This window comes from Octopus bimaculoides, chromosome 12, assembly GCF_046866305.1.
Source record: "Octopus bimaculoides isolate indiv1 chromosome 12, ASM4686630v1, whole genome shotgun sequence".
Taxonomy (NCBI): Eukaryota; Metazoa; Mollusca; class Cephalopoda; order Octopoda; family Octopodidae; genus Octopus; species Octopus bimaculoides.
The window spans coordinates 8331384-8359090 of record NC_142939.1 but is presented as its reverse complement, the minus strand read 5'-3'; the positions used below and the strand labels follow the sequence as shown (position 1 = coordinate 8359090).

General features: G+C 33.8%; 2 protein-coding genes across 8 annotated transcripts in view; one reads left to right on the top strand and one right to left on the bottom strand.

Annotated features, from left to right (window-relative positions):
• LOC106880175 (CST complex subunit CTC1) overlaps nucleotides 1-5598 on the top strand; it is a 40917-nt gene extending 35319 nt beyond the window's left edge. For all 3 annotated transcript variants that reach the window (XM_089360759.1, XM_089360757.1, XM_089360760.1), the window contains one exon: nucleotides 4541-5598. In XM_089360759.1, coding sequence (XP_089216885.1) covers nucleotides 4541-4698 — 158 coding nt within the window. In that variant the 3' untranslated portion in view covers nucleotides 4699-5598. The remainder of the gene's footprint in view (nucleotides 1-4540) is intronic.
• Nucleotides 5599-17265: 11667 nt separating this feature from the next.
• LOC106880178 (sodium/calcium exchanger 2) overlaps nucleotides 17266-27707 on the bottom strand; it is a 193255-nt gene continuing 182813 nt past the window's right edge. For all 5 annotated transcript variants that reach the window (XM_089360764.1, XM_089360762.1, XM_089360765.1 and 2 more), the window contains 5 exons: nucleotides 24962-25081; nucleotides 23066-23141; nucleotides 22730-22883; nucleotides 21420-21595; nucleotides 17266-17505 (listed from right to left, as the gene is read on the bottom strand). In XM_089360764.1, coding sequence (XP_089216890.1) covers nucleotides 17362-17505; nucleotides 21420-21595; nucleotides 22730-22883; nucleotides 23066-23141; nucleotides 24962-25081 — 670 coding nt within the window. In that variant the 3' untranslated portion in view covers nucleotides 17266-17361. The remainder of the gene's footprint in view (nucleotides 17506-21419; nucleotides 21596-22729; nucleotides 22884-23065; nucleotides 23142-24961; nucleotides 25082-27707) is intronic.

The window sequence follows — 27707 nt, the reverse complement described above, 5'->3', positions numbered from 1 at the left end:
TGCCCACAGATGCACACGCACATGTATGTGACAGGCTTCCACACAGTTTTCATCTACCAAATTCACTGTCAAAGCATTGGTTGACCCAGGGCTATAGTAAGACACTTGGCCAAGCTTTTGCACTGTGAGATTGAACCCAAAACCGCTTGGTTGCAAAGTGAGATTCATAACCACACAGCTAGGCTTGCGCCAGTATATACACAAATGTATATATACAAATAAACATATACACATACACATACGTACACACATTTTCATGCACACACACACACATATGCACACGATGATATTCATACATGCATATGTATACATACACACGCATATATCTATATAAGGTTCATACACATATGTGCATACACACATACATGCACTTTGAAATTGAATATTTTGTATTGTTGAATCAAAGACAATCTCAGGCAATTTGTTATTACAGAAAGCAACATTTAAAAATTAACAAAATAAAAAAAAAAATAGATATAGAAATAATCTGCTCCAAACCAAAACCAATGCCATACCATACCAAACCAAACCAAACCAAACCAAGCCAAATCAACAACTCTTATTTTTATTCCTTTTGTTTTCGTGGTATTCCAAATATATGTGTACTGCTTAAGTAAAGTAATATATGTCTTGACTATCAATTTAGAGTCAGAAGTACTTTTATTTGGTAAAAGCAAGTGGCAGCTACACTGTATTTTCTGTGAATTATCATTGATTCTATCAGCTATTTCGACACAGAGACAATAGCCGGCAGAGTGACATAGATGGAGCAGATGATGAGGATTTTATTATGAGGTTTTTTTATAAATTTATGGACAAAAGGAGATCGATACCGTTGTTATTATTATATACTTGTAAATAATGATTTGATGTTTACATGTGATTACGATGACAATGTTTTGGTGAGGAGTGCAGGGGAATGTGCAAGGCAGGATGGTTAGGGAAGTTTTGGAGGAAGGTTGTTTTGTTTGAGTTGGATTGCATGGGAAGCTTACAATATTATCGGTATTATTGGTACTTTTATTTAATAGGTCAAATTTCTCTTTCTTACTAATCACTGTTGCCACTCCACCATCACATTAATGTAACCATCACCTCCACCACTATTCCTCTGCTATCATTACAGTATTTGCCAACATCACCACCACCACCACCACTGCCATCACCACCAACACTACCACCACCACCACTGCCACATAATAATAATGATAATGATAATAATAATAATAATCCTGGAATTTTCAGGGAGGTGGGGGCTAGTCGATTACATCAACCCCAGTGTGCAACTGATATTTATTTCAACTCCGAAATGATGAAAGATAAAGTTAACCTTGGTGGAATTTGAACTCAGAGTGTAAGGATGGACAAACTGCCGCTAACCATTTTGCCTGGCGTGCTAACGATTCTGCCAGTTGGCTGCCTTAATAATGATAATAATAATAATAATAATAATCCTTTCTACTGAGGCACAAGGCCAAAAATTTTGGAGGAGAGGACTAGTCGATTATATTGACCCCGGTATTTGACTAGTACTTGATTTATTGATCTTGAAAGGATGAAAAGCAAAGTCGACCCCAGCAGAATTTGAACTCAGAATGTAAATAATAATAATAATAATAATAATCTTTTCTACTCTAGGCACAAGGCCTGAAATTTTTGGGGAGAGGGCTAGTTGATAAGATCTACCAGTTATTAGGGTCCCAGTTATGGGTTAACTAGCATGGTGACTATTCTCTGCCTTACTTTCCTTCCTTCATCAAATCCAGAACAGTGTCTGTTCAACATATAGCAGCTGCCCTAATCATACACTCTCTGCATTTGTCTGACATTCGGCAACATGTTGTGTGTTTTATACTGCTATTAGCTACAACAGGTCAAATTTTTAAAATTCATTATAGTGCTTGCTGCACCTCTTTGCAACACTGTCACTATAACATTAATATATGCATTTTGATGTGGTGGTGGTGGTGACAGGTGCAACCAACAAAAACTAGGATTACTGATCATTACTGAGTTGATTCAACTAACCGCAGCACTGCACCTGCTAGCAGGAGTGCTTCTCTAATCGTTAACGGATCCCCTTTGCTCAGTGCTGATATAATGAGATTACTTACAGGTGCTACTTTATCATTGCTTATATGCACAAAACTGCAGTGTTAATAGGGATGTATCTCTGGATAGATGCAATGCCATGGTGTATCTTCTTTTTTATGATGCTACTGTGAATAAATAAATTAATCAAAATGCAGTGGTAGTAGTAATTTGATACTGAGCAGATGCAACTAACTGCTGCACTGCAGTGGTACTACTCAATCAGTTTCACATGCAGTCAGCTGCAGTGGCAATAATAATGCATCTACTGGCAAGATGGGGGTGGGGGCTACTCTATCAGTAATAACTTAACATACCCACTTGCAGTTGGGGGTTAGTGTTGCACCATAGTGTAAGATGCACATAAGAGATGCAACAAACTGTTGAACTGTATTGCAGTGTCACTGTTCTATTATTTGTTCTCAACTGCAGTAATGGTATTATAAGTACTGCCACCGCTACTACTACTACTGCTACTACTACTACTGCTGCTACTACTACTACTACTACTTCTACTATTACCACCGCCACCACCACCACCACTACTACTACTACTACCATCACCACTACTACCACCACCACCACCACCACCACGACTACTACTACTATTACTACTACTACAATCAGAAGCAGGTGTACCCTCTGCTCTTCCAAGATATACTGCATTGTGAAATAATGCAGCCAGTGGATAGGTAGTATGGGAGGTACAATGTTAACTACAGGCTAGCACACTGCTATAGTAGTAGTAGTATTGTGGGGGTAGTAGTAGTAATTATGCTGGTGGTAGTCAGTGTGTAGTGGTGGTGGTGTAGTAGTAGTGTTGGTGGTAGTAGTCAGTGTGTAGTGGCAGTAGTTTTATAATAGTAGTTGTGTTGTGGTAGTGTGAAAGTGTAGTAGCAGTAATAGTGGTGGTGGTAGTATAAGTGGTAGTATGAATGTACTAGTACCAGGTTAGTGCTGGAAGTATGGTGGTGGTGGTGATGATTGTAGTAGTGGTAGAAATTTGATAGTAATAGTGTGGTGGTGTTAGTGTGTACTAGTGTGATGGTGGTAGTTGTGCTGTTGGTGGATTACACGATAGAAACTGCTGTTACTACACACTGTTGCAGCTAGTGGTTGCGTAGTGCTGCATTACAATCTGCACCACTGTATTTGCAGTGGTTTGTGGCTTAGTGATGGGCCATCACCACCACCACCACCTAATACCACCAGTATCATCACCACCACCATCACTAATACCACCTACTACCACCACCACCACCACCACCACCACTACCACCAATACCATCTACTACCACCAATACCATCTACTACCACCACCATCTACTATCACCACCACTACCATCACAATATCACAACCACCACCACCACCACCAATACCCCCATCACCACCAATACCACCTACTACCACCACCACTACCACCAATACCATCTACTACCACCACCATCTACTATCACCACCACTACCATCACAATATCACAACCACCACCACCACCACCAATACCTCCATCACCACCAATACCACCTACTACCACCACCACCACCACCACCACCACCACTACCACCACTACCACCAATACCATCTACTACCACCACCATCTACTATCACCACCACTACCATCACGATATCACAACCACCACCACCACCATCACCAATGCGATCTGATACCATGAGCTGCACCATCACTGTAGACAAATGGTATAAATACAGGATTTTGGTGTTTCTACAGTGAGAAATTTTTGCCATGATAAAACACAACGAATCACTTTCTTATGGGTTTGTCTGACAAGCTAATGATTCTACCAGCTTGATGCCTTATTAGTAATAATAATGATAATGATAATAATAGCCCACATCTTGCATGAGACACTATCAATTCAACAGAATAGCTTTATTAATAATAATTCTTTCTTGATTGGTCACAAGGGCTCATATATACAATGCAAAATGTGTCCATACAAAAGGTCTACAAAACATTTAGAGCCTCGTGGTTAGGGTGTCGTACTCACAATTGTGAGATCATGGTTTCAATCACGTGATCAGCTGTACATTGTGTTCTTGAGTAAACCACTTCATTTCATGTTGCTCCAGTTCACTCAGCTGTAAATGGCTAAATTTGTGATGGATTAGCATATAAGGGCAAGATGGTGACCTAGGAAAATCAGCTGAATGGAGGTCTTGCAAGTCACATTTTGTATTCAGTGATCAAAAGGATGAATAGTACAACCTGTTCTGTGAATCCTGACTGTCTGGGATTAGTTGTTCAACCATATCAAAGGATGAAGAACAGTTTTCATCACCCATCTATCATTCTTTAATTGAATGTACTTTAATGTACTTTCCCCACTATCTTCTCTAGTTTTTCTTTTGGAACATCTGAGTTTCATTATCATTTCTTCTCTCAATTCAATTTCTTATAAAAGTTATTTGTTTCTGTTCTGTTGCAGATACTTCTCAAGAACGAACAATTAGATTCTTTGATAAAACTATCAAGACCCAGTGTGTGCCCTTTCAGTACATGAATATAGAATCAGTTTGTACAGAACCAACGTTTGATATCAGTGCCAAAATGTTGTCAGAAATATCTCCTACTACTGTGAAGTGATATCGATCACATATTCAATTGGTATCCAGTACAAAATACTAGAGTGAATAGGCAGGGATATTTGTGTTCAAATTTTCACTATATATCTTGTACTCTTTTATCTTTTTACTAATTCTAGTGACAATGACAATAAATCTTTCTACTCCAGGAACAAGGCCTGAAATTTTGTGGTGAGATATCTGGTTGATTATATTACCCCCACGCTGAAAGGATGACAGGTAAACCATCCTCAGCAGAATTTGGACTCAGAGCCATGAGAAATGCCACAAAACATTTCATCCAGCTTTGACATAAACATCAAATTCTTAATCAACTGGAATTGTTCCTTTTGGAAGCCCTTACCTCGAATTTTTCTCTCTCTATTTGTTCTCCATTTGGTACCTGAACCCAATGTACATGATGCATAGTTATTACATATAACTTTTATATGTAATTTTATTCACTTATTTATATAAACTTATATGTATGTTTATTTGTTGTGTGCTTTAAATTATGCTTTGGAATTTCTATTGATTACCCAGATGTGTTCCTTCTATAATTTCTCTTATCCTTCGATTTAGCTTGCAGTGAGCACTTCTTAATAAAGCCCAGATATTGTGAAGTATATTTAAAAACATACTTTCTAAGAAAATTTAACTTTATATTTATTTATGTATGTGTGTGTATGTATATATATATGCACTAACTGAATAGCCAGCTGTTGACGAGTAATTTTTGTTTATTCCATGCCAGGCCATGCCTTTTCCGACAGGTAGGCCCCTTGATCAGAACAAATTTGTGCAACTTTTCGCCAAAAAACTTCATTGATGATTATTTTCTTTTTTAAATTATTTACATGTCTCTTTGACTGTTTCACATGACTTTGTTCATTAAAACTTATTAAAACTTCAGAAGTTCTTACAACTTTGGTTGTCTTAATGCTTTACTTTCATTTGCTTAATAAAAATTTTGTTTTGATTTTGTGATAGACAATTATCATGCAGGAAATGCCAGCTTCCAAATCCTGTTTTCTGATTAGGTAAAATTTATTAAACCTTAAATCCCAGTAACATTTTTCTGCAATTTTTCTGGAACAAATAAATAACAAAACCTGATTTAACATGGAAAGTTATTTCAATATACCAAATTTTAAAATTTCAAAATATGTGACAGCAACAGTGAAGACCCTACAAAAATAGAGAAACAGACAGTTATAGGATGTGACACACGCACGCACGCACGCACGCACGCACGCACACACACACACACACAGGTAATCACCAGTTTAAAATAGTCCACAGTAGACATATGTATGTATGTTCAGAAGAGCTACTGTCCAATGAGGAAGACAATTAAAAACATAAAAGGACAAATGTAAAAAGGAATAAATTAATTTCAGAATCAACATGATTATAATGACTCCTCTGATGGACACGAACACAAATTTGTGGGGGGAGAGCAAAGTTGAATGCATCTAGCACCTCACCAGTACTCATTGATGCACACGCACACACACACACACACACACACACACACACACTCTTCTGGCTGTATTCCACAAATCTTTGCCAGCAAAGTAATAACATACAAAAATGTCATTTGTTTTTAACAGAAATTTATTATGAAAAATGTCATGGATTTTATATATTTTTGTGTATTTAACCTTTTGTTTAATTAACCAAGATTAATCAATGATCAATAAGAAGTAATAAGAATCAATCAATGGTATTGTTAATGAGAGAGAACACAGCCACATCTAATTGATTATAAATGTTTGGCATACAACTGAAGCTGTGAGAATATTAAGATTCCTTTGAGAACATTGTCTAGGGTGGGAAACACAGCTTGGTCTAAAGGACTTCAAGTTCCATTGTACAACAAATTATACATTTATTTTCCATACAAGTGAAGTTGTGAAAATAGGAATCCATTGAGAACTTTGTTTGTGGTTGAGGGCCCAGCCTAGCCCAACCCAGTGAAACTTAGCTAATGAAGGTCTATATCCCAAACATTTTAAAGATGTCTCTTCTCTTCATGGCTTGTTAACATAACCTTGGTTTATGCTTTTTACTTAATACAGTCTTGCTGACACAGGCCGTCATTAGTCTCTTCAAATTCTAGTGATTATATAATTTGATTATCTAAGTGATTATCTAAAGATTTTTCCAGAACAAAAGCTGTGAAAGTAGCAACATTCCATTTATAGCATTGTTAACAGGAAAGCAAGGCCAGGCCTAACAGAATGGGCAATTGTCAAAGGACAGACTGAATGCTTTTTTTTTTGTTCTTTTTTTTTTTATATATATTTTTTTAATATCTAACAAGGTAAGAAAATAATAATATTCTTTGATGGGTGCAGGCTTTGATTACTGTAACATATTAGCCAGACCTAATTGATTAAAGGTTCGACATATATGAAGGAAGCTGTGAACTATAATAAAAAAAGCAAGCTTTTGTTGAGAGCAATGTGGTGAACCTAATTGATTAATTCCTGTTGTTATATAACAGAAGCTGGGATAATATTTAAGTAATTACATTGTTTTCTAAAACAAACAAAAAAAAACAAACAAAAACAAAACAAATAGAAACTGTGTGCATGTTTGTGCATGTGTGCGCAGTTTCGTAATTTGCTGTTACTGTACAGCCTTAGGTCAGTTCTAATTGAGCAGATCCATTATCAAAGACACTCCAGAAATGACCAACGTTTTTATTACCAATGACCAACCTTTTTGAGAAGGAAGGGCAGTGTTCATGATTCATTATATGTATATTTTTAGGGCCTCAGAGACTGAAGGGAGGGAAGGAGTTATCCTCAAACTTGACCCCTGGTCTGAATGCTTGCAGCATGAGGTGATGGTGTTCAACTGAATGGTGGTTTCAGTGTCTTTCTTTTATGTGAGCTCTAGGACTCATAAGGCTGGAGCTTAACTTGGTTTCCATGACGTTTAAGTGACTGACATTACAACACTCACCCTTGAACAGGACATCAGTCTGTCACAGGGTTTACTTGCCAGCTGTTGTTGGAACTCGTTTATAGCTGAGCGGACTGGAGCAACATGCAATGAAGTGTTTGCTCAAGAACACAATACACTGTCCACTTCAGGAATCGAAACCATGATCTTGTGATCATGAGCGAAATATCCTGACCACTAGGCCATACACTTCAAACTGGAGCCCTTAGTCCAAATGCTTGCAATAGAGTGAACTCTGTTAAAGGCACCTGAGTATTAGGTACTGGTGTTAAACAACTGAGGGATGATTAAACGTTCTTCCCAAGAACTCAGAATGCAAAGTGTTCTGTTTCATGTTCAATCGATTCCAGAAAGTCATTACCTTGAATTGTTATATTATTGTACTGCCTCTGAATTAAGGAAAAGGCAAAGTTGAATTTGGTAGGATTTGAACCCAGATCACAGGGAGCCAGAATAAGCACTACAAGGCATTTCAATCAATGCTCTAATGACTTTGCCAATCCATTTTTTTTTTGTAAGACAGTAGGATGTGGTTTGAGTGAAATTTGGTTGCTATTTCTAACAAAAATGAAAAGCCATTGAGAAGCTTCTTTATTGGGTTGTGGTTTCTTATGTGTTTAGTTATGTTATAAGCAAAGGGTTAAGTGTTTAATTAAAGGTTTTATGTGATAAGCAAGAACTAATTTTCTTAAGAAGCTAATGTATCATTTTCATGTGAGTAGAGTTCAAATAATTGAGTGAACAAGGGAATTAAGGATCAACTTACATACATTATATATATAATTCTTTTACTTGTTTCAGTCATTTGACTGTGGCCATGCTGGAGCACTGCCTTAGATATATATATATATGTATGTATCTTTAGTCCAAATATAGCCTGGGTATTTTTATTTTGTATTTTCATTGATTCACAAGCCTCTGTTTCACATAGTTGTCACAGGAATGGGTACCAGCTCTAGGGATGTCACCTGAAAAAAACTGGCATTCTAAGATTGGAATTTATTATTTTTCTACTGGACACAATGAAATTTAGATTATGGTTTATGATCTCTTTAAGGCTTAATGGACATTGAGGCAAAGGGCATCATAGACTTCACATACGACAAGTCTGCAACACAGTTTGATTTCTTTTATTTATTTCATCTCACTTATATTGCTAATGCCTTATATTAAAGTATAAATACTACATAAACTTACATCTCTCCTTGTCAGTTATTCCTAGGTCTTGTGCCTCTACAACTAGTATTTCATAATTCCAAAAGATTTGTGACAACAATATTATCAACCTAGACACAGCTTCTTGTTTATTTTAATATTTCATTTTGTTTTTTATTTTCAAACAAGGAATAAATTTGGCAATCTAAAATTCAACGACAAAAATCAATAAGACGTTGGCAGTTCAACATTGGAACATTTCTAAATATCTTGACCAACTTTGACTCTCAAACATAGTATCTGTTGTACAATTATAAATATATAATATTCAACGTTTTATAAAATTGTGTGTTAAAGTTTACTTTTGGATGAGCACGACCTGCTCCAGTATCAACAGATGAGACACGTAGCAAACACCACATGCCATTATGCTGAACTTCTGGTCTGCTTGCGCCATTAAGGAAGATCTCACACACACATACACACACACATTTCCTGAGGTGCTCACAAATCTATGAGTTACATTTGCATTTCATTTATCAATTTATTTCAAAAGCAAAGAAGATAGAAACAATACTATATTTGCATGAACATAAAGCAAAAATTCTTTTTTCTCTTCAGATTTGACCTTCAAAAGAGGAAGATGCAGTTTTTATATTTGAGTTCATACAAAGTTTTCTCCATTTTTTTTTTTTTAGTTTTCACTCAGAGTTCATTTTCCACAAAGAATAAATAATAAATGGTTAATTGCAAGAGTGTAGACTTTCTTCAGCAGGTTGTATTTTACATCTTCCAAAATATCAATTTTGAATGGACTTGCTTTCAGAACATCAAATATATGGACACTCTTCTCAATCACAAAATTCAAGCTTTATCATATCATTGGAGCTTTGAGAAAGATAAATATGTTACAAGTTAATGAGAAGCAACTCAGGCACAATATTAAAGATGATGAAATTGCTGACCTTTTCATGAGCAGGAACCAATGTTTAAAGTGGATTGCCTTGGTCAGTGTTGAATGGATAACATATCTTACATTGAGAACTTTTCTTTATGGAAAGAAAAGGAGAGAAAGAAAGAGAGAGAGAACGAGAATCATAAAGATTTCATAAAAACTCAAATATAAAGTGACTCCCATATATTTTAAGGAACAGTTTCTGACAGAAAACCTTGTTTTTGTTCAAGCATACACAGTAAATGGCAATTTCTTGGTAGAATAATTTGTACTTTTGCATTTTTTTTTCCGTTTTTTTCCTTTTGATACAAACTTAAAAAAAAAAAGAAATAGATTGAAGAAAACCCCCCCAAAAACACAACAACCCAGAAATGAAAGAAGACTGATTATAAAAACAAAAAATGCTTCCATTTTCTACTTAACAATTGCTAAGAAAGAAAGTGATAACAAATTACTTTATTTTGCACATATTGAAGGGAAAAAATAATCAGATTAGACATATGGAAAATATTTTACATTGTTGTATTAAAAAAAAAAAATTACCAAACGACATCAATAATAAAATCCAAATTGGGGATTATATCAAAATCACTAAACTAACACATATATATATATATATATATATATATATATATATAGATGTGTATATGTATATGTGTGTATATGTATATGTATGTATATATATATGTTAGCCATTCAAAAACCCACACAAACACTGTTACCTCTACTTAAACAGTTACTATTTGTTATTTGGATTTAAAATTTTCTTTACATAAATTGCATTCTGGTCACTGAGAAGATTGCACTGTATTTAATCAGAAAGTTTGTTGGTTAAAATAAAACAAATAACTCTGGAACCTCTATTATATATAAACCAATAAAGTCATAGATTAGATATAGTGTAATCTTGTCAGTGACCAGGTTACTGTTCATGTGATGAAAATTTTGACAAAATAATAAATAAGTATTGAAGTGACTTCTATTCTCCAACTGTGTGTGTATATATATACATACACACATATATATATATATGAATATACTTTATTTAAAAGTAGCAGAAATATAACAAAAAACTGTTACTCTGAGTTTTTGTTATATTTCTGCTGCTTTTAAATAAAGCATATTACTCTACCTTTGATATTTGAGTACTCTTTTTTCCAACTTGTTGCACATTTATGTGCTTACTCCGGTATATATATATATATATGTGTGTGTGTATATATATATATATATGTGTATGTGTGTATATATATATGTGTGTATATATATATATATATATATATATATATGTGTATATATATATATATATATGTATATATTTATGCATATGTATGTATATATATGTATATATATGTGTATATATATGTATATATATGTGTATATATATATACATACATTTATATAAATATACATACAGATATAGATATATATATACATGCATACATACATATATATATATTTGCATACAAATACATACAAATATATATATATACATACATGCATACATATACATACATATATATACATCAATACATGTATATATATAGATATATATGTATGTATATGTGCGTGTACATATACGCATATCAATGTATTTGTGTGTGTGTATATATATGTGTATATGTATATATATATATATATATATATATATATATTGCAGTCGTCATATTCCCTTCCGTAGCAGCTAACTCTTTAAAACTCTGATGAGCGTAAAGATATATAGTCGGTTTGTTATCTAACACTCCATCGTATTCTTTACATGAAACTGATTGGTAAGATCAGCCCTGATGGATAGTTAATACTATACATTTCGGATTATATATACATACATACATAGTATATATATATATATATATATATATATATATTTTGTTTTTAGCTGAATCACATAATATATTTTCATATTTATGAAGAGGATGGTTCGTATTTTGAAACATTTATTCTTACAGTTGGACACCCATTTCACAGCTAACCTCTCCACATTGCATGTTGCAGTTGGAGTGGAACATGGGGTAAAAAAAGTTATGTACCTTGCTCAAAAGTACAACACATAAACACATAATTGAAGCAGTAAGGACTGAACTCATGATCCTATGGTCAATAGTTGAGTACTTTAAACTCAAATCTATTGTGTTCTTCACACATGTGAATGCACATACAGTGAAGTGTGATTGTTAAGTACTCACTTGTGATTAAAGCATTACATCTGATAATATATGTGTGTGTACTTTTGGAGAATACAAACATAAAAAGAGAGCGCACTCAATACTTGTAAAAATTGGTTTCATTTACTTGTGTGTTTACAGTAGGATTTTTCATTACTCTAGAGATCACTTGATAAGAATTCACGTGATGTTGGCTTCATATTTATCTGTGTGTTTTTGTGTGTATGTGTGTGTGTGTATACATATCATTCAAATTTACAGAAAACAAAAGACAGAGACAGGTGAAGTAACAACAAGCAGGTGTATTAGTTTAACAGTCAGGAAGAATGGAAAAGTCTTTGACAGTTCAAGCCGATGCTCTTTGACACAAAAGGATTAAGAGGAAAAAAATATGGAGAAAGAATGAAAAAATTGAACAGAGAGAAAAATGGATATAGGTATACATATATGCATTTAAATGTATGTATATGTGTGTGTGTATATATATATATATATATATATATATGGAGAGAGAGAGAGAAAAAGATGGATAGATATAGATATGCATATATGTATTTAAATGTATATATGTGTACGTATGTCTATACATATGTGTGAATTTATGTCTATGTGTGTATATATATATATATATATATATATATATATATATATATATATATATATATATATATACACACATCTGGGACATGCCTGGGTAAGTAAAGAAATTTTCCAGTGACTTCTGGTATAGTCTCAGGCTGTCTTTTGGTGTATGCAAATTTGCATACATTTGTACATGTGTATGATTTTTTATGTTTACACTGATCTAAAATCTAGTGTTTATGTTCGTTATATTACCTTGTGTGCCATAAATGAGTAGCTTGACAAATAAAGACTAATAAAATTAGTCTCAGACTAAAATAAGTATTGGAATTAATATGAAAAACTTCACCACTGAAGACAGCATTCCCCAACCCTCATAGCTGCGGTTCAATTACTGAAATTAGGCAAAGAATGAAAGCGTATGTGTGCATTTGCATGATTGTCATATATAAACTAGCTTTGTTATATTGTTATATATATTTTTGTACCAAACCAGCAAAAAAACATACTTTGGGTATATTTTATTTGATATGATTCCTATTTAATGAAGGATGTTTGGCAAAAAAATGTAAATTATACATATACTTTAGAAGATTTATCTTTATCAATGTAGTGAACTGTTATTTTGGTCTTCATTTATACGTTTCAGCACAAAGGCTATGCCCATGCAGGAGCACTGCCAGTCACTTATTTATGATTGACAACCTCTTGTAAATGATTGTCAGGGCTGTCCAACTTATACTTCAGTTCTTAGAATCATGCTAAGAGAATAGCTGGAGGATATGTTAGTGTTAAATGTTGGTTAATATGAGAATATGTTAGTGTTTAGCAAAATTAGGTGAATAGAATGTAAACAGATAGAACATCATTTTACAAATGCTATCTCTTAATTTTTACAAGCTATGTTTGATTGTTTCCACATACATGTCTGTTGGTATATGAATATGAATATTCATGTAAATGACTTTTATACACTCACTAAGTGTATTTGTTGGAACATAATTATCGTTTTATCTCTTACTTGTTTCAATCAATAGACTGTGGCCATGCTGGGACACTGCCTTGAAGAATTTTTAGTTGAATGAATTGATCCCAGTTCTTATTTTCTTAAAAACCTAGTACTTATTCCATTGGTCCTTTTGCTAAACTGCTAAGTTACGGGGATGTGAACACACTAATACCAGTTGCCAGTTGGTGGTGGAAGACAAACACAGACATAAAGACAATCATTGTTGTGAAATATCTTTGATAATATATTATTTTAAATTTCAACATAAAAATTTTATTATCCTTAGTCTAAAGGAATTATAAGCTACATCATTCATACCTTTCCTAAAGGAAATAGCATAGCAAAACTAAAATAAAACAAGTTATGGATTTGAGTTTAAAGTTTCAATGCAGATAGTGTCTCCACTTGCTCTATGATGCTTGACAAAAATACAACTAATTTTTTTAATATATTATTAATTAAATGCTTGTGAGGATTTAAATGTGATTTAATTGGAAATATTTGGATCAAGGCATTACAAGTATAGTCATCTATTGTTGTAAATTAAATAAGAATCAAACAAGAAAGCAGAAAAATCCATCAGTAAAAGAATTTGAGGCATCTTAGAAAATAAACATTTCATTACATATATATATATATATATATATACGGGGAAAGTTGTGTTAATTTGTTTATAATATCAATGCATTTATATGTATATACATACAGGAATACATGTATATGCATAAATATATATATACATGTGCGTGTATATATCAATATTTAGCAGAAATAACAAAGTAACACAAGGGTCAAAAGTTTCGTGTGTTGGCACTTACTAAACTTATACCAAAAACTTTCATAAGTGCTAATGCACAAATCTCTTTGCCCGTGAGTCACTTTCTTACCTCTACTAAATATTAATAAAAGTATATATATATTTGTATATATATATTACTCATATTTTGAGTTCGAATTTAGCTATTTGTATCACCAAACCTATATATATATATATATATATATATATATATATATATATATATATATATATATATATATATATCCCACCACGTTGGACTGCTGAACTCTGCACAGTTTTTTTCCTCTCTCCATTTTTTCCTGTTATTCCTTTCTGTCAAAAAGGGCAGGGGCTTGAAATGTAGAAGACTTTTCCATTTTTCCTGAGTGTTAAACTAATGCACCTGCTTGTTGCTCCTACACCTGTCTTTGATTTTTGTTTTTTTTTTGTAAATTTGAACTATGTTTATATATATTATAATATTATAAGAGAGTGCTTTACTCTAAGTGGTTATTGCGGGTTCTCATGCACTGGTATATCCCTAGATTTATTGATAACTATATCTATATATGTATACATATATACGTGTGTGTGTGTGTGTGTGAGAGAGAGAGAGACCATAGTACTAGAATCAAATCATTTTATACAATAAATGTTTGTTGCATGCACACATATGCAGACATGTATGCTTTGGTAATACAAAATAGAAGTCAAAATAGAACGTACATATTTTTTTTTTCATCAGCAAAATCTACAGAATGACTCAAGGGTCAAGCGTTTAAGTGCTACAGCACAAAATTCTCGGCCCTTGAGCCACTTTGTATCTTCTGCTGGACACTGCCAAAATCCCTGATTGACCAATGTTTTGGTATGCAGAATTTTAATAAGATCAGTTTATATTCAAGTGTGAAATACACTGTGAATTGCCTTTGAGCAAGTTTGCTGTGTCAAATAGATTTTTCAGTATTCTTCTTATGAAATGGCATATATTTTGCAGAGAAATTATTTTAACTGTTATGAACAAAACTCTTTCCAAACATTTGAACCAGAAGGAAATATTTAAAAATCATTCAACCGTGTTTACAGATTGAAAATATTCAGTTTCTCAAGAGTTATAAAATTAGCGAAAGTATAGGTTCTTTGCAAAAACTTCAAATATATGAAATACTATGTGTGTTCATAAATGCATACATACACACACACATATATATATGTATATATATATATATATATATATATATATATATATATATCAGATTGGAGCCTGGTGTTGCCATCCGGTTTCACCAGTCCTCAGTCAAATCGTCCAACCCATGCTAGCATGGAAAGCGGATGTTAAACTGTGATGATGTGATGATGATGTATATGTGTGTGTGTGTGTGTGTATGTAAGTATATATAAATATATGTCTACATATTTATGTGTGTATATATATATATATTCACGTCTATATGTATATGCTAATATATAATTCTTTATATCTCCATAAGTAACATATGTATATATATATGTAAATGTGTGTATATATATGTTTATATATATATATCATTTATATTTCAATAGGTAACATGTTGTGTATATATGTATAGATTTCTATGTGTGTGTATATATATATATATATATATATATATATTTATGCATATCTTGTGTATATGTATGCAGATATGTATACACATACATATATATATATATATATATGTCAATGTATACATGTTTATAAGCACATATCAATTATGCTCATACAATATATATATATATATATACATATATATATATATATATATATATATATATATATATATATATATATATATATATATATATATATATAGATGTTCCGGATTTTTGTTACATTTCTGCCCTATGGAATTTTAAAACTTACCACTCAGCTGGCTCACATCACCCACCACCACACTCTCTCTCCTTCTCAATACCTTCTCTTTGTGCCTCCCTATCAATCTTCACATCCCTTTCTATGCTTTTATTTCTTTTTTTTTTTTCAATTTTGACTTCATAACTTTTGACATTTTTGTTTGAAAATATTTAAATATTTATTTATCTTTGTTAGTAATTCTGCCACATATGCCTCTGATAATTTCCTTCATAAAATCAAACAAATATGTTTATACGCATACGTCAACACAGAAACACATATTCACATAGAAATACAAAGGGAAAACATTGTATTTTTGTTTATATTCATTTTGAATGTGTTATCAATTTTTTCTTTGCCTTTCCACATAAATATTATCTTAATAGGGAATTTTCTGGTTTTCTTCTTCATAGTGTTATATATTTCACATGTAGTCAGTCACACTACTGATAGCTTTACTGATTATATGCATGTGTGTGTGTACACACACACACACACACACACACACACACACACACACACATATGTAGACAGACAGAGAGAGAGAGAGAGAGAGAATCTCAAAAACATGTATGTAAAATATATATACATGCAGACATATAATTATATACATGAAGTATATGATTATATGGATGTGTGTTTGTGTGTGTGTATATATATATATATATATATATATATATATTTATACATGCACACACTTACAGGCACATAATCATGTATGTAAAATATATATATGTGCATATATATATATATATATATATATATATATATATATATATATATATAAACATATATGTGTATACACACATATATTTATATACATGAAGTATATGATTATACATGCATATGTGTGTGTGTGTGTGTGTGTATATATGTGTATATATATAGATATATATATACATATATATCTATATATCTGTTTATATATAAAAACGTATATGTATACACACATACATATATATAGTTAATGTATATATATATATGTGTGTGTGTGTATATATATGTATATATATGTTCTTTCCTTATTTCCAAACTGTGTCACTGTTTTAACGAAAATACTTATATACTTTTTTTTATTTACTTATTCGTTCATTCATTCTTGTGTTGGTTGTGAGTGTTGTGTTCAAAGCTGTGATAGGAGTATATCAAGCTTTTTATTCAACCACACTATTGTCATGACAAAGCATTCTACATGCTACAACATGTTGAGCCAAGGGAGAATATTGACATCATATGCTTTGGCACCAATTATGCATATATATGTTACCCATAAGAGAAATAAGAATAGGCTGCACAGCCGTGAAACACACCAAGATCCTCCCAGTTCACCACCGACGACCTGTAAAGAAATTATGAGACAAATATAGAATTATCGTAAGATCATTGTTAAGAGAAATGTCACCGGATACAGGAGACAAAAACAGAAAAGCATATAGGTATAGGAGAGAGATATTAAGTGAAAACGCAGGAAATGCCTTTGATAATTCTTTTCTCTGGTTTATTTTGGGAGAAGGGGACAATAACTATGATCTTTGTAGGCTCTCTAAGACTGATGAGATCTTTCTATAATATTTCCATTCACATCTTGGATGCTCTGTAAGAATATAAATCACTTCTAAATCCTTCACTGATACTTTATCTTATTGACCCCTAAATAAATGAAAGGCAAAGCTGACCTCCCTTCTTATATTCCCATTCATGTTTTGGATACTTTATATGAATATTAAATCAACCGCCTTGCATTTCTACTTTGCTTTATCAATCCTGTGAGGATGACAGCAAAGCTGATAATTTCCCCTTCTATCATAATACCATTCACTGCTTGGATGCTTTATAAGAATATTATATCATCTCTAGTACTTGACAGGTTCTTTGTTTTATCAACCCTGACAGGATGATGGCAAAGTTGACCACTTTTCTTGTATGATAATTCTATTCATATCCAGGATGCTTAAGAGGAATACCAAACTGACTCAGGTCCTAGAGTGGCACTTTATGTTATAGAAAATATTTACCTCAGAAAGATTAAAGGTAAAGTTAGCTTAGTGCAAAGGGTTATAAGTAATTACTGCAACATAGTTTGTCTGATGCATTAACAATTCTGCCAAATCCTCTCTTAATTCTTTAGTATTTAAACCAACTGTATCCAGCCAAAATATTCTACCTGTTTTATGTTCAAACTGGCTAGATCTGGTGTATCACACCTACCCTACAATGTCATTCTAAAAATAAACAATCACATCAAGACCTTGAAGTTAGAAAATGGTGCATGATTAATTCAAAACGATTTGAATGAATAAGCATTACATTTGACAGAGTAATCTGAATGCTAGAGGGTTAATGACATAAATACTTAAAAAACCATCACCTTTTTTCCCTTTTGGTACCTAATACCTCTGATTGCCATTCATAAAGTGCAGTTGAAACTATGGTATTTAAAAATACAAATTTTTTTGTTGTTGTTTTTGTCGTCATCATCGTCATCATCATCATCATCATCTTTTAATGCCCACTTTATCATGTTTGAATATCTCTCCTACTATTTCAATTGGAACAACTATGTGTTTGTTCTTCCTTCCTATCGTTATCTTGCTTTTTACATCATTTTTTGTTTCTGTTTTCTTTTACATACAAAATGTTCTTCTTAATCAATATCATTGACAAAAACAGAGATGACTAAATTCCTCACCTCCTTTCTTAATATTTCCTTTAAAAAGATTCAAGTAGTTCTCTCATGTATTCCAGAAACACATTGCAGCAGAATAGTGAAAATGCACCCTTTTCTGAACCTGACAAACCAGTCACTTGTAAACTTTTCCCATGTTAATATAACATGTACTATTGATAAGCTGGTGTTATATTTTCTCATAATAAACCTCAATTTCTCTCCATGTCAATTTCTCCCATCTGTGTTTCTCTGAGTAGAATTTTAGTATAATTTTTTATTGTTGGTTTCATTCAAGCAAGGGAAACATAGAGCAAAACCTTACTCTGATGGTTAATTAAACTAGTTTTATGATTGTTTTCACACTTTTTGATGTTTCCCTTCTCTGGTTATTGTATAAAATTTGATTCAGTCCATTTCATGGGCCATTCTCCAGCACATGAAATACTGTCTTTTCAGTCATACTGGGGCACAACTTTGAATGGTTTAGGCAAAACAAATAAACTCCAGTTTTCAAGTGATAGTGAGAACAAACACAAATAAACACGTGCACATGTGTACACACACAATGAATTGCCACACAGTTTCCATCTACAAAAATCATAATGCACTGATCGGGCCACTGCTATAGTCAAGACCCAAGGTGCCATGCAGTGGAACTGAACCTGAAAATATGGTTACAAAGTGAGCTTCATAACCTCACAGCCGTAGCTGTAAAACAAATTAACAAATTATACAAAGAATATTCAGCGATATGTTCATCTTCCTACTTTAACAGTTCTACATTATACAATATTACCTGTTCCAGGTGATATATTTACTTTCCTGATTATTTGTGTAACTTCTGAAATGATTTCTTTCTCCTGTACATCAAAGGAAGTTTCTTTGCTTAATTCTTTTAACATGTTGCTATCTATCTCCAGTTTATGTCTGCAACATTCTTCAAAGTATTATTTCTATCTCCTTTACTTCATTTAGCTTGCTTAGCAGGTTGTCATCGACAACTTTATTTTTAGGTATCCATTCTTTGGTTAGCTCTTTAACCATTCGATATGTTTTCTTATTTTATTTTCTCTGTGGATTCTTTCTGTTTCTTCACATCTTTTGTTAACCTATGTACATATCTTTTCCTGCCCACATTTCCTTTTTCTAAAACTTTCCTCTTGGCCAATTCCTGCAGTTTTGTTTTCATAAAGATTTTGTTTCAGATCTCTTCTTTCATCACAACTAATTAAAGCATCTTTATTTATATGGATTCTTAACTTTTTTCTTTCATACAAAGAATTCTGACAGCTCTTGTTATTCTTCAAATGCACCAGTTAATCTTCAAATGCACCTGTTAATTCCTGAACCTTGCCTCTAATTATAATGATTAAGGTTTAATGTGAGAACACTTCTCTTATCTGTGCTTTAAATTCTGCAATATTCAGGATTTAAAATTTTTCAAGATAGTATTTTATTTTCAAAGCTTAGTTCTTCACGAGTGATTTGAATTTAATTTTTATTGTCATAATTAAAAGTTCGTTAACCCTGCTTATATTTGCACCTGGCTGGTAAAACTTGGAGTTTTAGCTTCATTTATAATCCACTATTATTGTTTTTTTGATGAGAATAAAATTAAACTGGTTATATTATATCCCCGCTAGTAAATTCTAGTTTATAGCTCTTGATAGCTTGCACTGTGTATTATATTTGCTGTAAATAGTTTGTGTTGTTTTGAAAATTCTAATTATACTCCCCTGTTACTAGTTTGCTTTTTTTTTTATTCCAAGTCATATTTAGCAACAGTTCACTTCCAAGTTTCAGGAGCATCTGATACAATTTTTGCATTCCAATTCAGCTTGAATTATAAATACATCTTTTTCATTATGTTTGCCAAATTTCACTTCTTGTGGATCTTGCTAGAATTTCTCCACCACTTATTTATCATTATAGTTGCAAGTCAGATCGTACATTTGGATGGTTAACTCTTTACCAATCAGATTACTTATTCATTCCAATTGTTTTGAATTAATCATGCATTATCTCATTGCTTTGAGATTTCAATGATGTGCTGTTTATCTTGTTATGAGATCACCATGTTGTGCACATATGGTTGTGATGCATGTGCCTGGTGTACCCTTACCAGACAGGCAGTCATAATGGATATATTAGGCTTCATATATTTGTACCCCAGTGTCACTTTAATGGCATGCACTACTCTCTCACTCAACAACAACAACAATAACAACAATCCTTTCTACTATAGATAAACAGCCTGAATTTTGGGGAAGGGAATAGTCATTTGCATCAACCCCAGCAAAGCATTTTATTTGGCGTGCTAATAATTCTGCCAATTTAATGCTTTCATAATAATAATAATAATAATAATTTCAAATTTTAGCACAAGACCAACAAGTTTCGGGTAGTGGCTAGTCAATTACATCAACCCCAGGACTCAACTGGTACTTATATTATTGACTCCAAAAGGATGACTAGCAAAGTTGACCTTGGCAAAATTTAAAGCCAGAATGTAAAGATGGACAAAATGCCGCAAAGCATTTTGCCCGGTGCAGGCAAAGAAGAAGAATAGAAATATTATCACTTACCAGTCTACGAAACACTAGTAAAATAATGCAAATGAGACCACAAATTGTGAAAAGTGTAACACTGGATGCTAAGTTATTGTTGGTCACCAAGAAGGATTCACCTTTGATAGTGTAGTACATACTACATATAACCCAGGGAAGTCCAAGTCCTAGGAAGACATTCACGCTGTTGCTGCCTGTAAACAATAAACAGAGTAGATACAATATACTGATGTGGATGCAAGCATGTGAATATGTGTGTGCATGCATGTGTGTGTGTTTATGTATTTGTGTGTGTGTATATATATATATATATATATATATATACAGGGTGTCCCAGAAGTCACGCATCAATCCTGATTAAAAAAAAAATACACCTTTATTGAATTAAATAAAATAAATTGCGTCAGAATGCTGCGTGACTTCTGGTACACCCTATATCATCATCATCATCGTTTAACGTCCGCTTTCCATGCTAGCATGGGTTGGACGATTTGACTGAGGACTGGTGAAACCGGATGGCAACACCAGGCTCCAATCTAATTTGGCAGAGTTTCTACAGCTGGATGCCCTTCTTAACGCCATGCCCTTCCTAACGCCAGCCCTTAATATATATATGTGTGTGTGTGTGTGTGTGTGTGTGTGTGTGTTGGCACTCCGTCGCTTACGACGTCAAGGGTTCCAGTTGATCCGATCAACGGAACAGCCTGCTCGTGAAATTAACGTGCAAGTGGCTGAGCACTCCACAGACACGTGTACCCTTAATGTAGCTCTCGGGGATATTCAGCAAGCACCTCTTGATGAATGATTGTATTTGCTTATTTGACTTAACTGTTGTTCTCCATGTCTCAGCCCCATACAATAACACCGCTTTTAAGTTAGTGTTAAAAATTCTTATTTTGTTCTTTATTGAAATTACACTTGCACTCCATACTTTTTTTAACAGGTGGAAAGCGATCCTTGCCTTACTTATTCTCGTCTTAATATCTTCGTCGGTGCCGCCTGAGAACGTTATCTCACTACCTAAATACGTAAACTCGGAAAAAAAAAATTGGAATGTATTTGATCTGATATGTGCATAATGAGAGCTGATCTGAGACTAAGTAACAACAGATGGAATATAATATAAACTTGTTTGATTTTGTCTGAGAGAGAAATCTGGAGAGCAAACAAGCAAGACCAATATTTGTTAGCACTGACCTGTTGAAAATTCTTGATCTAGATTTAATGTAACCTAGATTAAAACTAATACTCTTTTACTCTTTTACTTGTTTCAGTCATTTGACTGTGGCCATGCTGGACCACCGCCTTTGAATATCAAGATATCTTACCTGTGATATTTCCTATAGCTGCATCTGCATTACTGTCATGTCTGGCAGCTGTACGACTGGCAAATGTATCAGGAAGGCTGGTTCCTAAAGCAATTATGGTAATTCCAGTCACACTTTGTTTCAAACCAACCACACAGCCAAGAAGATTTCCAAGCTGTTTTTGATAGAAGATCACAAATAATACATTAGGATTTTAAAGACATTATAAGCTCTTTCTATTTCAAATTGTTTGCTTAGTAGTTAATTCACTTGTAATTAATGTATATTTATATTTTATTTGAATTTAAATATCTTCTATTTCTGAGAAATCAAATGAAAAAAAGTCTTTTGAATTACCTGTTCAACAAAAGCAGTAAGAACACCAATTGCTGTGAGAGAACTGATGAAAGTTACCCAGCCATTACAGTAACTCCTAAAGTTAAAACAAAAAACAAAAAATACCAGTCATACATACAATAGAAACATCATTTACTTAATACTATTTAGTAAAACAGCTTATTTTCATACATAGCCATGGAGGTGTATTGTCCATCCATCTCAACAATAAATGTTCATCCATTTGACTGCCTGAATTCCTATTCATGAAATTAGTGCTGAGGTCGCTGAGTATTCTGAAGGCATTGGAACAAAGCTGGGCCTTTGAACTATAAGGTACAAGCCAGAGGGGGCGGGGAGTAAGAGCAGGGGTGTAGGGCAAGAAGAATTGATTCCAGTTCTAGACTGGTATTTTATTCGGCCTGAATGGATAAAAGGCAAAGTTGACTTTGGTAAAATTTGAACTCATAACACAGGGAGCCATGGCAAATGCCACAAAGCATCCTCTCTGGTGCCTTAATGACTCTGGATATTTGCTAATACCTTACACAGCAATATATAGGGGTTGTACATAATAATAGAAACACCTAGCATCATAATTCTGAGAAAAGCTGTAAAACCATCAAAAGCCTGTTTATTTTTATGTTATATGATTTATTATAAATGTTGCTTAATATGTTTTGCTAAAATAGCTGTTTCTTTTCAGATATCATCAGAAAAAGGTAATTAAAATTCATTAAAATGACGGATCTGTCAGACTTTCAAAGAGGTCAAATTGTTGGTGCTCATATGGCAAGTGCTAGCATAATGAAAGCAGCTGAAATGTTTGGTGTATCAAGAAGTACTGTTTTGAATGTAATGACAGCCTTTGAGAAAGAGGGAAAAACCTCCTTGTCAAAAAACTCCAGAAGAAAACCAAAACTTTCAGATAGGGACAGTAAGATTCTTACGTGAATTGTTAGAAAGGATCGCAAAAAAACAGCTCCCAAAATTACTGCAGAGCTTAATGACCACAAAAACTGTTTGCCGGGAGCTGCAACAAAGCTGGATTTCACAGGAGGGCTGCAATCAGAAAACCACTACTTTCAAAAACAAATGTTGCAAAGCGCTTAGAGTGGAGTAAAAACCCATAGAATTGGTCCCTAGAGCAGTGGAAGAATGTTATTTTCTTGGACGAGTCATCCTTTACCTTATTTCTGACCACTGACCAAGTGTATATGTGGAGACAGCCAAAGGAAGCATTTGACCCAGACTGCCTTCTTCCAACTGTTAAACACAGAGGAGGATCTGTGATGATCTGGGAGGCTGTATCTTGGAAATCCACTGGCCCAATGGTTTCCCTTCATGGCAGAATTAATAGTCAAGACTATTTAAGCATTTTATCTGATCAAATTCATCCCATGGTTGCGGAACTGTTTCCAGAGGGAAACGCAATTGTTCAGGATGATAATGCACCAATTCAAACAGCTAAAGTTGTTACTGAATGGCACAAGGAACATTCCTGTGAAGTTGAACATCTTATTTGGCCACAACAGTCCCCAGATCTCAATATTATTCAACATTTATGGTGCATTTTGGAAAAACAGGTAAGGAGCTGATATCCTACACCAACATCACTAGAAGAACTGGAGACTGTTTTAGCTGAAGAATGGACGAAAATTCCTTTAGAAACAATTCAAACTTTGTATGAGTCCATACTTCGTAGAATTCAAGTTGTAATTATTGCCAAAGGCAGTCCTACTCCGTATTAAAATAAATCTGTTTGAAATTTTAAGGTGTTTCCATTATTTCATCCAACCCCTGTATTTTCCTGCCTGGTTAGTTTAAGTATGTTAAATATTTACATTAGCTATTTCAATATATTTGACTATTTTCAAGAGTTAAATTTCTGAAATGCTGTCAGCACTGAATACTTACGTTGGTGGTAGTAGAGCAATGATCACTTTCCAGAAGAAGGTTAAGAAATGTAAAATGTAGTCGTACCACATTAATTCTGCCTTTGTGGCCATATCGACATCTCCACCGACTTCCATTGCACTGAAACCAAATAAAATCAAAAGAAAATTAAAAGCATTCAAATTTGTAACAGAGGCATTTTCTCTTGTGCCCCATTGAATTTTGAAAAATTGTTTTATTATCTTTTGCTTCAATCATTGAAGGGATTACTTGAACAAATTGACTCCCATAGTTATAATGGCATTTGTTTCTTAAGCCTGGTTCTTCTTCTATTGGTCCAGTTATGGGGATGTAAGTTATGGGATGTAAATAAACCAGCACCAGTTGTCAAACAGTGGTGGGGAACTAACAAACACAAAGACACACAGACACACACACACACACACACACACACACACACACACACACAATGGACTTTCTGTTGCTGTTTACCAAATTCATTCACATGGCTTTGGTTAGTCTGGGGCTTAAATAGAAGACTCTTGTCCAAGGTGACTCACAGGGGAATGAACCCAAAACCATGTGACTGGAAAGCAAACTTTCTGCCATAAAGCCATGCCTATTATTTACATTATTTACATTCGACGGATACATTGTCATCTTGTTTGTTGTTAACAACAAACAAGATGAGGACAAATATCCTTCGAATGTAAATAATGTACATAATTCCTCATCTCTTAAATATAGAACTATAAAGCCATGCCTACTGAAATTTTTTTATTGAGCACATTTTTTTTATACCTAAAAATAAAGTCTTTTGACTGTTTTAAATTCAATTGCTCTCAGAAGTGAAGACGAGAGATAAGGTATTGTTGTTGCTTTGGTTGCTTACAATCAAACAACTACACTGCTTGCTCTCCTTAGACAAGCTTCCACTTCACACGCCAGCTTAACTGAACTTGTCCTTTCAGTCAAAAGACATGTGTTGTTATTCTTGTTGTTTGTAGTTGTAATCGTGTAACATTTTCTCATTTCTTTTTGCCCGTGTTGTTGCATATATTTGCTCACTTTCTTCCAAAAATTTAATGCCCTAGATTTTTGGGGCCTACCAATTTTGAACAATCTCAAGTGTAACTGGCTGAAACTGTAGTGATAATTGAAAACTTGACTGATGAACAGAGAGCCACGAATGTTCTGACCTGGTTTTCCTGTCTGTCTTTGTATCGTCCTTCTGTTTTGTCTCTCAGTTGAAAGATATCAATAACTTTGACAGTGTAGCCTTTTCAAATTTTGAATAGAACTCACAGACCCTACCCCACTTTTGCTATTACCCTTGTGGCTGGGAACTACTGCTCTGCATGGTTGCTTGAACTACTACTAATAGCTGTCAAATCTCCCTTGAATCACACGGTAAGTTGCTCAATTAGGAAAGGATAATGTAATCCTGGATAGCCAATAAAAAGTCTGGACAGTCATGGTTGAAGTATATTTGATCCAGGCTTGGAACTGTTGCTCTACATGGTTACTCAAACTGCTAGAAATAATAGCAAATCTCTATCAAAATTACATTATACCATATTCAATAAGGAAAGGACATATGATGTAATCCGAGATAATTTGTAAAAAGACAGGGACGATCAAGGTTGGAATGCCTTTGACCATCATTGCACACCATCAGGATTGACTCAGGGTCAAACAAGAACGTATGCAGAAATTGATAACAAAGGTGAAATATTCCAGTGAAGCTTCTATAAATATTGCAGCTACTTGAATATTGCCATTAGAAACATGAAGCAAAGAAAATGCCTATTGTCATGGAAATTAGCTGTCACGATAGCATAAATATATGAATTAATGTATTCACAACAGATATCCAGATATGTCGATACATTAATGTGACCTCTTGTGTTTCGAAGAGACATTGCTATTGTTGAGTGACCTTCTGGAAACAATAATTAATCTTTCTCAAAATCATACAGTAACATCTTAAAAGTGAAGGGACATGCTGAATAGTTCAGTCCTAGATACAACCACAACTGAAGCAATAGACTCAAGCACAGTTGTGTGGTTAAGAAGTTCCCTTTGTAATTATGAGAATTTGTGTTTGATACCACTGCATGGCATCTTGAATAAGTATCTTTTATTGTAGCTTTGTATTAACTCCAGACTTGTAATGGAAATTAGGTTGGCAGAAACTGTGTAGAAGCCTGTCTGTTGAGTTATACCTGTTATAAAACTGGCCTTGGGGAAATTTGAACCCAGAATGTAAAAGTTACTTAAATGCTTTACTCCCTATTGAGCCATTGATAACTTTTCTCCATTGTTCTTGACTCTGGGCTGTCTCTTCTGCTTTTCTCCAGTTTGATCCCTGCTTTTTTTGGCTCTGTCTCAGTATCCCACCTCCAGCTATTTTTAGGGTGCCCTCTCTTCCCCCTCCCGTGTGGGTCCCAGGTCAGGGCCTGATGTCTCATATATTTCCCTGACAGAAGGCCATCTTCTCCCAGGTCTTATAATCACTGTTGCTTCTATAACTTAGATTGTTTCCTAGTTAGGTGTTGTGGCCCTATGTAAACTCATTTTTACTTCTGGAAAGTGGCAACCTATATTAATTGGCCTCTGTCCTTTGACCTGACCAGCATGGGATGTCACCAGGTGCTTGTACTCCATTGGCATTGCTCCCAGGGTCAGTGAGGCACATAAGTCACCACATAGCAACAGGGACTGGATTTTATGGCGGTAGAATGTAAAAGACCTTAACTTAATGCCT